General features: G+C 42.1%; 1 protein-coding gene across 3 annotated transcripts in view; it reads right to left on the bottom strand.

Moving 5' to 3' along the window:
- Positions 1 to 404: 404 nt before the first annotated feature.
- The window catches only part of LOC135474827 (zinc finger homeobox protein 4-like), a 110,128-nt gene continuing 97,751 nt past the window's right edge, over positions 405 to 12,781 (bottom strand). For all 3 annotated transcript variants that reach the window (XM_064754435.1, XM_064754437.1, XM_064754436.1), the window contains 5 exons: positions 8,665 to 9,021; positions 2,862 to 8,291; positions 2,442 to 2,513; positions 1,886 to 2,116; positions 405 to 1,420 (listed from right to left, as the gene is read on the bottom strand). In XM_064754435.1, the coding sequence (XP_064610505.1) occupies positions 612 to 1,420; positions 1,886 to 2,116; positions 2,442 to 2,513; positions 2,862 to 8,291; positions 8,665 to 9,021 (6,899 nt within the window). In that variant the 3' untranslated portion in view covers positions 405 to 611. The remainder of the gene's footprint in view (positions 1,421 to 1,885; positions 2,117 to 2,441; positions 2,514 to 2,861; positions 8,292 to 8,664; positions 9,022 to 12,781) is intronic.

A 12,781-nucleotide genomic window follows, 5' to 3' on the forward strand; every position in this document is an offset into this window, starting at 1 on the left:
CAAAAAAAAAACAAAAAACGAATAAGCACAGCAACACATTGTTACTATACCTTTCATCTAGTTGTAAGTTTTCAGTTTAAAATACTTTCACAAGATTCAGTGCCACAGAATCACGGCACTGGTAATACTTTCACCCATATATATGGAAGTCCTAGGAATCAAAGGCAAGTTGTCCGTATGTTTGCCACATTGATAAGGTTGGGAGGTCAGGTCAAAATTTCCCCAAATCCTCCCATCCGACTCAACTATTAGAGTTAATTGGAAGCCTCAGAGCACAAAAGTCTTTGTGCACAACAAAATGTAAACAGTTACATATATATTTATGTATGATTATAGATTATATATATATATATATATATATAATTTCTCATAGGTACATATTTATAGTGACCAAATTGGCCCAATTTCAATGCAACCAGCAAAAAAAAAAAAAAAACAATATATGAACAATAAAAGACTGCATTATTTCACTTCCACTGTAAATTGACCTTGATTAAGGTAATGTTCAACCCACAACAGACTGCCAGAAATATTTCACGTCAGGGTTCGCAAAATCTAGCCAGCTGTGTATAGAAAGATCATTGTCAACACTCACACAGTCAGTCATTCCTTCACTCTGATTTTACACTGAGATCCTCAGCAGGACCGTTGTTGTTGCACGTTTCAGATGGAACATCTTCCTGCTCAGAGCCTCTTTTTGGAGGCTCCACAGCGTCCGACTCAGAGTCGAGCAGCGATGTGGATTTTGAGTCTCTCTTGCAATTGACAGTTGACTTCGGGCTCATATTGGCAAGCAACCGTGCCTGCAAGTCCGCCCGAATTTTCTCCGCAGCTGCCATAGCTTCGGGGTGTTCTGAGATTAAACCATGTCTGGCTAATGGTGACGATGAGAAGGGAAGAGTTAATGATGGTGAGGCAGGCGTGGTTTTCCTGTGATGTTGCGAGCTAGCAGAAGAAGAATGTTGTTGTCGATACTTTGATGCTTTAGTTTTGTGAGCCTCCATTTGGCAGTGGACCTTGAACTCATGAATGGTTGATGTCTTCTCATGGCAGGCTTTGCACTCATACTGAATTTGCTCCAATTTGAGACGGATTTTGACACTGTCCGGTGTTTTGCCCATGAAGCAGACACTCCGCTGATGGGTATCACAAGCTTCTTTGCCCGGATAGACCATCTGGCATTTCTTGCAGATATAACCCACATCTACTGTGGCTTCCTGAGCCAGTTTGTAGTCAGCACTAGTTACAGCAGTTTTCAAATCAGCAAAGGATTTACAATCCTGAGTATACTGGGCTAGAGACGAGTTGGGATCTGTGAGTTTAGCAGCGACAGACTTGATGGTTTGTTGAGGTATCTGCAGCAATGGTAGAGGAGTCCCATAGGTTGTAGGATCATAAGCAGCAAATAAGTGTTCTGCACCTGAAATCACAAAGATGTGTTTGTTCTCGATGATATTTTAGGTGAAATTTATCGTCATGATAACACACATCTCTAATATTAAGGGAGTGATTGTGGGGGTTGCATGGGAAGAACCATACTGAAGTTTCCAATCAAATAGTTTATAATAATGTGTGTACCATAAGTCCACAACCTTTTTGCATATGAAAGAGCAACGTTCAGTGCAATTTATGCACATTTTTGATTTTATTCTGGACATACAACTACATTGGTTGGATTGGCAAGTGTGATGGCTTTACAAAAAGAATAAAGCCTTCAGAACATGTTTAAATAAACACCTTGTAAAGATGTGAAAAGATTGAAGAATTACAGTATAAGTTATTTCTTTGAAAAAGAACAGAAAGTATATTTCAAAACAGCATGCCAGACACACTGAGCAGCAGACAGAACCCATGTAGTGATCTTGAAACTCATTTGATCACTTACCAGGGAAGAAACCAGGCTGCATCAAGGGCATTCCTAGGCCAGGGTAAAATCCAGGCATCCCAGGATACATGTAAGACAACATGTTGGGGTCCATGCTAGGCAAGAAGTTGGCAAATGGTGACATCATTTGCAATGGCAGGGATGCATCAGCAGTTGAGGATGCAGCTGCAGCAGCAGCCGCTACAGCACTAGCAGCAGATGATGTGGCAGTGGAGGATGTCTTTCGCTTAGCTGCAAATACAAGTTGGACTCATATTCATATTAACACGTCATTTTTTTATGCCTGCAAAACACCTCGTTGAAACTTTACAACCAACTACAGAAAAGCGATAGTTAACTTTTTAACAATGAATGTTACACTCACTGTCATTGGGACATCAAACATTTAATACTTTTAATTATCTATTTATTTGACTGATGTTTTATGCTGTACTCGAGGATATTTCATTTATACAGTGCTGGCCAGCCTCATGGTGGGATGAGACCGGGCAGAAGAACCCAATACCATCCGCAAGTTGTTGGTTTATACATTATTCTCATTCTGCTAAATACTTACATGTACCAATATCTTCCTTCTTGGTGGAAACCGTACTGGTGACCTCTTTCTTGACAGCAGGTTTCTTGTTATCTAGAATCAAACATCAATATGATTTAGTTTAGAACATCAAAGCTAAAGGGAAAACATCAACCATTATCAACAAACTTATAATGCAAGGACTTTCAATATTTAACAAGAAAAATGTTCATTGGACAAAAACTTAAAAATGGATGAGTCTCTTTAGTCATCACATGGCAAGCCTAGTTACTTCACTATAAACTTGTTTAAGTTAACATACTCATTTCAGCCGATTCTAAGATAGGTGTTTCAAAGTATGTTCGGAGGGTAAAATGATATCGTATCATAAAAATGTAAGTTTCAGCATCAAAAGTAATATTTTATGAAGTTTTGGGCGCAAGTTCTTACAGTATGTCTCACCTGCAGACGATGAGTTGTAGCCCATGGCCTGAAGCTGTGCGATCTGTGAACTGGAGTCATCCCAGAGTTTCCGACAGACTTTGTCCCCATCGCGGGGCTGCTGTTGTTGTTGATATATCTGAGACATTCCCCGTGGGTCAGTCATCTCTCTCTCAGCCTCTGCCTGTGTCTGCAAAAACTTTTTAACATTTTCGATATGCTTCTTGGTAAATATATGGTCCTGCACTGTGTATTTATGGGAGTATTTAAAGTTGCACAGGTTACAGTCTTCTGGAGGTCTGGTGAAGTCTACCTCTGTCCCAAATGTCTTCTGGTAGGCCAATTTGGATTTCTTCTCCTTTGCCCTGGCATTCTGGAACCAAACCTGAACAACACGTTTTGGGAGGCTGATTTCTCTCCCAAGCATTTCGCATTCTGCCATGGTTGGAGTCTTGTAGTCTGTGAAGAGCGTCTTCATGACACGCACCTGTAGGTTTGTCATCTGTGTCCTGTAACGCTTCCCACCAGAGCTGTGCCTACCGTAAAGTGAATTTGGGGAGGTCGGATTACTTCCTGTTAAGCTGTGAAGATCCAGTTCATTTTCAGAATGGGTTTCAGAGTAGGAGTCATCCAAGCTGCTTCGCCGTCTGTTAGTGTGAAAGTCATCAAAGCTCTTCTCACTAGCATCGGTTGGGGGACCCTCAGACATTTTCTCGCAGTCAACGGAAACCTTCACAGGCTTACTCAAATCCAGAGGAGCATCATCATCATCTGCTGTTGCTGAACTTTTCTTCTTGGAATCACTACTACGAGTTTCTGTAGCGGACGAACGCTTTGGCAAATTCTCTGGTACCATGGATCTCTGCTGGACATGGCTTGCCGCACTCAGTTCATCAATGTACTTTTTCAAGGAATCCTCATACATCTTTTTCATGGACATTTGTAGTGGGTCTGCTGTTGGTGGGAAAAGCGACATTCCCCCAGGAGACATAAATGGTAAAAATGGTTGCATTCCCATCTGGGATACCATCAGCTTACTGAAGTCAAAGTTTTGTGGAGTGCTGGCTGAAGAGCTTGGAGTCATAGGTGGCTGAGGTGTCGATGGTAAACTATCAGTGGAGGCATCAGGAATGTTATCCACATTGAGTTCACCTTTTGCCATCTGCTCCGGATGCTTCGTTGCCAAGTGAGACTCCAGTGCTGATTTGGCCCTGAACAATGCTCGACAAAATGGGCATCTCTTGTTTATAAGCTGCTGGTGTGCTCGATACTGGCCTTTCCTTTCTCGAGCTCTTGTGTTCTGAAACCAAACCTGAACAACCCTTTTCTTCAGGCCTACCTCTCGTGATATGTTCTCCAGCTGTTTGCGACTTGGGCTACAATCAAGCTGGTATTTCTGGTACAAATAATCAAGCTGCTCTGGCAGGATCGTTGTTCTCAGCCTTTTGTCCCGAGGTTGCTCATTCAAATCTTCCAGATATTCTTCCATCTTCCTTTTTACTGGTGTTTTATTTTCATGCTGCTGGGCAACACTCTGTAGCATTGCAAAAGCACTCTCTCCTGGTGGAAAAGGTGGGAAGAGAGTTGGATTCATCATATGAACATTTTGATGCTCATTCCACTGTTCGAAGTGCTTGAATGTCAGCTTACATTTCTCACATTTGAAGTTTCCAGCAGACAAGCTGTCTCGAGATTCATCCTTGTCAGTATCATAGGATTTGTACAGGGCATCTGAGCTTGCATTTTGACTCAGGTCATCTGGTGACATATCTGAACGGCTGTCATCATCTCCACTGATAGAGGCACCTGTTCTGGACAGATTATTTGAGCGTAAGTCCTCCTCCGGCATGCACTTGTTCTTCTGATGTCTGATGAGCTCGTAGTGTTTCTGGAAGACTGCAGAGCACTTTTTGCATGGGAATGATGTTACAGTATCTCTTGAGGTCAATGCACCCTTCTGGGATCCATCTTCAGCAGAAAGGTCCATCACTGGTTGATTCTCGTAACTCTTCCTTGCTTTCTGGCGAGCATTTTGGAACCAGACAACAATGACCCTTGGGCTGAGGTTAAGCATTTTGGACAGGTGGTCTAGATCATCATCTTTGGGGTAAGCATTCTGTTCAAAGTGCTCCTGAAGAATTTTAATCTGGTAGTCTGTAAAGCGAGTGCGAATTGCCCGCTTACAGCCCGATGATGGAGACATCTTGGTATCTGCGAAGTCAGATGTCTCTGATGAAGCAGGAGAGGTCAGGGACGGCATAGGTATCCCTAAAGTTGGAGGTGAAGATGTCACCGGAGGCATTGGCAGACGAGGCTCAATTTGTTCACTCTTGACCAAACCCAGATTCACAGGAATCTCCATGCTTGTCTTTGTTTCCTTTGATTGTTCCTTCATTGTTGGTGCTGGGAGAGTCGGTGTAGAGGCAACACTCCCTCTGTCCTCATCTGCATCATCCTTATTCTCAGTATTGACCTTTCCTGTCTTTTCATACTCCTCCAAGTTCAGCTGAGTGGATGGTGGATTATTAAAGTTGTACGGTGAATCTTTGTTTCGTTGTCGCTCTTTGAACAATGTATTTCTAAACCAGTGCTTGATGACTTTCTGCGGTAAACCAGACTGGTCAGACATAGCAATGATTTGCTCCTCACTTGGAGAGTTGTTAATATCAAAGTGAGCTCGAAGTATTTTGAGCTGTTCATCGCTGATGCGAGTTCTAGCCCTTTTTGAGTTTTGTGAAACCTGTTGTTGCTGCTGTTGAAGCTGTATTTGCTTCTGCTGTGACAGAACGCTTGGGTCCATCATCGACATGGGAGGAGTAAAACTGCCATCCATGTTGTGCTGCATCATCATTGGTATTAATGGAGGATGCATGTTCATTGCCATTGGCATGTTGAGGGTCATTGGCATTGGCATCATATTAAACATTGGCATTGACAAAGGAGCCATGTCAAGAGGATTCTGTTGCACAGTGTCAGACGTCAAGCTCTCCATGCTCACAGGACTACTTGTTGCTGGGGTAGGAGTGGAAGCAGAATTCCCAGACGCTGCACCCTGAGGTGGGAGAGTCTGTTCTTGTTCCTTGGGTTGTTTTTTCTCATAGTCAGTTTTAAACTTTTCACCAAAGTCTTCCACAGCTTCGATGGGCACAATCACTCGATGAAATTCTTCCTCATGGGCTTTTAGCACCCAAACACTTGAGAATTCCTTATGGCATGTGGAACAGATGCTACGGTTTATCTCGGGCAGGTTGTCTTTGACATCAACGGTTTCTTCATCTTTGGTTTTCTCATCTGTCTCCATTTTGGTTTCACCATTTACCTCTTCGTGCTCCTCTTCACTATCCTCATCTTTGTCTTCTCTCTCCCTTTTGGGTGGTGATGTTTGATTGAACTCATTGAACTGCATCACACATTCAAACCCTATGTTCTCCAGGAGATTCTTATGAACTTGAGGTTTGAATCTAGCAAAGCAACTGCGAGAGCGGAAAGTACTTGACATCTGAGAAACTGAGGAGATGGCAGCAGCTGTTGACATCTGACCAACTGAATCCAGGTGCATCTGTAGCTGTTGCTGCTGCTGCTGCAACTGTTGTTTTGTCACAGCGTCGTGAATTGCAGCCGCCAATGAGTTTGGTGCAAATGATTCCAATGCAAATGGATTCTTTGGTTGTGATGTAGGGGTAGAACGGTTCTGTTCCGATTCATTTTGCTCAGATGATATAACTTTTGACTGGTCAGTAGAGGGTGTGGAAACAGAAGCCTGTGAGGTGACTGATTTTGAAGATTGCGTCAAATGTGTGGACTCCGTTTCATTTTTACCATTCTGAACATCAAGGGCCAAGTTAGCAGGGAGTGATGGCCGGCTTCCATGTGAACTGGACACCAGTGATGCTTGGGCAGTCAGGGCAGGACTAAAATGTGTTTGAAGTGCCTGGCTTGCAGACACCAAAGACGGACTGGAAATTCCAGGCATACTTGGGAAACTGGTTGGGAATCCAGGGAATAATAGTTGACCAGTGGCAAGAGGGTTTCCACCAACTAATTCAGAAAGTTGTTTTGGCTGTAACATTTCTGTCAAGAGTTTCTTCTGCTGCTGTTGTTGAGACTTTTGCATGTCTGGCTGCTCAATGAGTGGCTGAGTTGGGTCAATTTGTCCTGCCATTACCAATTCTTGCAGCCTGGAAGCTCTCGTCTTGTGTAGAACAGACCGGACATGGATATCCAAAGTAGACCCTTGGCTGTAAGCCACTTTGCAAATGTTACACCTGTATGGCTTTTTGTCTCCAGAGTCAGCAGAGCTTTGGGCTGGGGACTGGCTGCTACTCTGTGCCGACACCATCATTGTCTGAGCTGGAGAAGGAGCAGGGGAAGGGGTAGATGAGGCAGTGGGCTGCCCGCCCTGCTGAGCAACTTGTTTCAGTTTGTGAAGGTGCGAAACGGAGTTGTAGTGAACCAAGAGTATGTTCTTCTGGGTGAAGGACTCCTTGCAGACATCACACTTATAGGGCCTGTTGGGATCAAGATATTTCTCCATGGGATAGCTAAGCTTGTCTCCTTTTCTGTGTTGAAGGGTCTTATTATGGCCAGTCAGATAGCTCTGCTTCGTGAAAGCAACCTTGCAGCGATGACATTTGTATTTTCTTGAGGAGTCGTCATAGCTGCCTTCAGCGATAGATTGACTGTTCATGTAATCCTCCATGAATTGTTCTTCTTTGTACTCCTGGAAGTTCCACCTTTCCCCAGGCTTAACTTTGTCCTCCTCTGGTGGGGGCAGTGCATCAACTCTGTCTTGGCTCTGGTTAGTGGATTCCTCTGTAGTGAAGTCCATATCCATGGCCAGCTCATTATGCGTTTCTCCTTGAAAAGAGGAACCCTCCGGATTCTCCTTGTTCTCCTCAGAACAAGATTCACTAGTCTTGGAATTGGTGAATATTTCAGAGCCAGCAGCATTCAACAAAGCTAAAGCGTTTGCGGCTAGGCTACCGTGAATCTTGTCTTTTTCATTGTCATTCACATCAACATGGGATGTTTCGATGTGCTTTCTCAGAGAGGCAATGGATCTGAAACTTCTGTTGCACAGCTTGCACTGGGTCACGGATTGGATGAGGTGATACTGTGTGTGGATTTGAAGTTTGTCCGCAGACTTGAAAGCTAACGTACACTGATTGCATCCATAGGTGTAGACATTTCGATCAGCTACTGAAAGTTGCTGCCTTTTGGCATGGATTTCTCTGAAGTGAACTTGTAGAGACTGAGCAGTTTTGAAATACTGATTGCAGCCCTTTTTCCAGCACAGGTATCCTGGTCCACGAGGGGTCTGTTTGAGTTCCAAGTGCCCCAGCTCATTCTGATGGGCATACAGAGCATCTATATTGCAGAAAGTCTTGGCACAAGTTTGGCATCTATACTGATCCTCATCTGGCTTCTCTTGGACAGCAGCTGTATCAATAGCTGAAAAACACAAAAAACAAACCTACTTACTGGTGACTAGGACGCAACTTTATTCAAACTTCTGTTCATTTCTATGATTTTTTTTGATTAGGTTTTTTATTTACACCAAACTTAAATATTGCTAATATAGAATGACTGTCGTTTTCATAGGTGGAGGAGTTCAGTTTTCTTATTTTGATTTAGTTAGCATAAGTTTTATTCAGAGAAACCTTTTAATTTTATTATGGCTTACTTTAGCTCTGTTAAATGATAACTGCAAATGTTCAGAGTTTAAAGCTACAGAAACTGGGACATATTTACTGGTTTAATATAAATCAGAAACTGCGGTACAGGGAAGTTATTTTATCATAATTAGTGTTTCTCCTCTGCTAACCTTCCTCTGCAGCTAACTTGGCTGCCTCCTCAATAGCTTCCACATTGATTTCATCGTTCTCATTGGCAGGGAAATGCGGGGGTGTCGGTGCCTGGGGTTTGGTCGGTACCATCCAGTCAGACTGGTCCACCATCACCAACAGTCGCTGAAGTCCTTCTGGTGTTACATTATGAACCTGAACCAAATGTTTTTCGAGTTTTTCCTTTTCTTTGAACTCATCTTGACACAGAGGGCAATGGATCTCCCTTGGCACCTGGCCATGCTGTGTTAGAACGTGGGCCTTTAGTCTCATCTCGTTTACACTGCTGAAGTTACAGTACGGACACACCTGAGCCTGATCCTCCTGTTCTGATGCCCCTGTAATAACAACAATTGTTACAACTTAACAGGACATCAACTAAACAACAATTCCAAACAGCAGCAGTTTCATCAAAACATTATTTAACCATATATCCAACAAACAGGCAAAACACAACCATTAAATCTGAATACTGGGTTGACTTCAAACAGATGTAGTGTCATTTAAACTTTGCCCCAACAACAACTTAGGACAGATGGTTACAATAACAATCACAGCTAATCATCACATCTGTTTGAATTCTCAAGGGTATAAGTGAAACATTTGCAGCATACAACGAAAACATGAAATTCTCAAGCACAATTTTGTGAAGCAATGATAAAGTTTTTAAACATATCAACAGGGTGAGCACTGCTCTTGAATTCTCTTTTTATTGAAAGAGAAGCAAAAAGAAGGGAACAAAATAACATGATGAAATAACCATGCATCATGGTAATATACAATCTGCCCTTAACATATTCAAGAGCATAATGCTTCCATGGCTGAAAGTTTCTCTGACTCAAGCCAAGCGGTTAGGCTTTTGTAGAACAGATACCAGATGGTCAGACAATGTTCATGAACTTCTGAAAACAGAAGTCTCCTAACAAGGTTATCAAAACAAATAGCCAATCAACAATGAGGTGTTTAGCAGTGGATTGTCTGCGAGGCGTGGAGTCTGGGTGGTGATAAATGAGAGAGAAAGGGCATGGTGTGGAATTTACAATGATGTTAGGGACTTGCCGCTAATGGTCAGCCTTCCATCTGAGCCTGAAAGCTCAAAGACAGTCCCGCTGCTTACCGCGTTTTAGTCGACCACTCTTATGCAAATCAATACCACCCGTATGGGAGCCCATTATGATCATTTAACAAGTTGTCCGTTAGCTCAGAAACCAGAGGAGACCCAGCGTAGAACTAAACCAGTCTGGGTTAATAGGCAGAACGGAAAAGTTGAGAATCTACGTCAATTTCGTATTAACCTCTTCCGATGACGGACCTAATGATTTTGCTTTCTCTCCACCCATATGATTCCCTTCCTGCCAATTTTAAATTAATAGGAGTTAAGCTAGTGCCGAGATAATTACGCTAGTGTATTGCCAATTACCTCCTGTGGATACGTCTGTTTCGGCGTCAAATTAGGGTTCGAAAATTAGTTTAGCATAATGAAGGGGCAAATATGCAAGTTAGAGACCTAGAACGGGAGAACGGCTGACACAAGTTAATTGACAACAAGTTAGTTTTCCAAGCCTGCCATTATCATCAGTCTGCTTTGATGCCATTTTCCCAAACAGCATTTGACCAGGGGAGAAGAAATACCCACTCAGACACAAATTAATGTCACCACAAATTTTTCCTCCCACCATGGTCAGCTCGGAGATATTTCTGACTTTCTTAAGAATCTGATCAAGCCATGATCCGAACACTACTTGACCCAGTCAACTGACACAAATATATGCTCAGAGGGCCGGAATTTTCAAACATTCCCCAGGAAACTGTCATTTCTCATCATAATTGCATTCCTTAGCATTCTTACACAAGTCCCAAGGGGTGGGGATGGGTCACAGTGGATTAAAGAAAACGACGGGCCGAAATTAGCAAAAATGCAATTACATGTTACTGGAGCTAGGGTCCCTGATAATATCTAATCGAACAAAGCATGAAAAATGTGCCAATCTTTGGAAATATACTGCCTTTTCTATCAGCTAATCTGTTTTAGACCTGCTTAATTTGATCAGAACTTCTGATAGGCTTCTCAGAACTGTTAATAAGAAGTCATCCAAACCATGCATCCAAAATGACATTTTTTTGCAGCGCTGGCAACTGAGGTCTGAACTCTAATGGGTTATCACCAAACTATGCATACGAGATGGCCAATATTGCTTCGTACAAAACTAGTGAAATTTTAAGTTTTTTTCCCCCTCCTCTTATCTTAGTTGCACTGTGTTATGTATAATCGTTCTAACTTTAAAATAAAGTGTACATACTCTTCCAACATTGCGGCAAAATAAACTTGCTTTCTCATTTCCTGGGTGTGTGACTGGAGCTGCTAGAGAATAGCAGCCCAGTGGTCAAAGGAATAGATTAGTAAACTTAAAACAGCATCTGCTCATGACTTTTGTTCATTGAGTTTTGATTTCTACAACGAGCTGGCCAGTGACAAAGGTTGCATTTCCTCTACCTTAATAACTAAGCTTCCCGCTTTGGTTTCAGGCTGGGGACAGTTTGGCGTGGGGAAAAGGTGACAAGGGGTGAACTTATGAAGGTCAGGGGTCCCTCCTCACCTGTAATTTAAGCCATACTTACACACAGGTCAATTCAAACTCAGAAATGGATCTAGAATATTAAAATTAAAGCCCTTGCACATGAAATGAATTGATGAAAACGAATTTTGGAAAAAGTATTAATTTACCTGACAGAAAAGCTACAGGTAGGTCTTAATGAAGACAGGTGTTATCTTTAATAGCTAAAGTAGGCCACACCTGGCTTCTCTTCATTACCAGTCTCTGACCTTTTTTATCTTCCTACTGACTGATATCTCCAGCATACTGTAATTTCTCAATTGCTTAGCAAAAGTACTATTTCTTTTTCAAAAAAGCAGAAATAGGCCAATTATTGATTAAACTGTTTGGAAAACTTTTTTAAGCGCAAAAAAAGGAAACTGTGTTTTTATGTAATTAGGATTACAGAACCACCTACATGCCAACAACAGAATAAATATCTTGAGCAAAGTCTTTTTAAGTAATCATTTGCAGCAAAATTTCCACAAATTCTTTGTTTATCGGATTACGAAGAAAAAAAGAAAGGAAAATGGAACACAAAAAAGATTTATATTAAGTACTGTTATAATCCAAGCTTTATGTCACTTAACCTCTGACAATGCGAGGAAAGTGGGTGTGGTTTTGTACACTGCCTTTGTCTTGGCTGACATGGGCACAACCTGAAGTCACCCTGATTACTTCTAATCTGGTGGACAACAGCCACTTGACTCATCACCTCCTGTCTTAAGGCAGACTTCCTTAAGACTTTATGCAGGGAATGTCTCTCTACCTCTCAATGGCTTATTGATTAGTCGTATAAACCTGTAGGTCAAAATTCTCTTAATAAGAAGCAAATACAGCCTTGGCTTTGACAGAGAGGAAAGTTGTATCAGGGTGTCATTGTTCTGGGCTGAACGTCTTCAGCTCACCAATCAATGCAGTTGGTCAGAGGATGACCTGGGTGACAGCATTAGAGCACCCCCTCACAAGCTCACCATGCCGAGGCCTTTTATGAAACACTGACAATGGCCAGTGATTAGATTCACAGGCTAGTTAGCCAGAAATCAAGGCGGCCCCCAGCAGCTTGTGAGGGGCGACTGAATACAATGCTTCGAAGTGATTCGCATGCGCATGTCGAAAGTCAAATCAAATCAAATGTACAAAGCACAAGTCTATGAGCTTGCGATTACAGGAGTGGAAAAGAAATGCCACAAGAAAGTGACATCCTGGATTGCTGCCCTCGTAAGGAAACCTCATCATGAAAAGCAGAATTTAATGCTTCAAATTCCAATGGATATTTCACTGCAGATTTACCATATTGCCACATCACCCTCTTCGTCAGTGAGATTACAAGCTTATATATATATATATATATATATATATATATATATATATATATATATATATATATTTGTGTGTGTGAGTACAGAAGGCCACAAATTTTAACGTACTGGTACACAATGATTCTATGTAGGATTCCATTATTTTTGTTTTGGAACTGTACATAAATTCAAGAGTTGCCTAA

This window comes from Liolophura sinensis, chromosome 9, assembly GCF_032854445.1.
Source record: "Liolophura sinensis isolate JHLJ2023 chromosome 9, CUHK_Ljap_v2, whole genome shotgun sequence".
Lineage (NCBI taxonomy): Eukaryota > Metazoa > Mollusca > Polyplacophora > Chitonida > Chitonidae > Liolophura > Liolophura sinensis.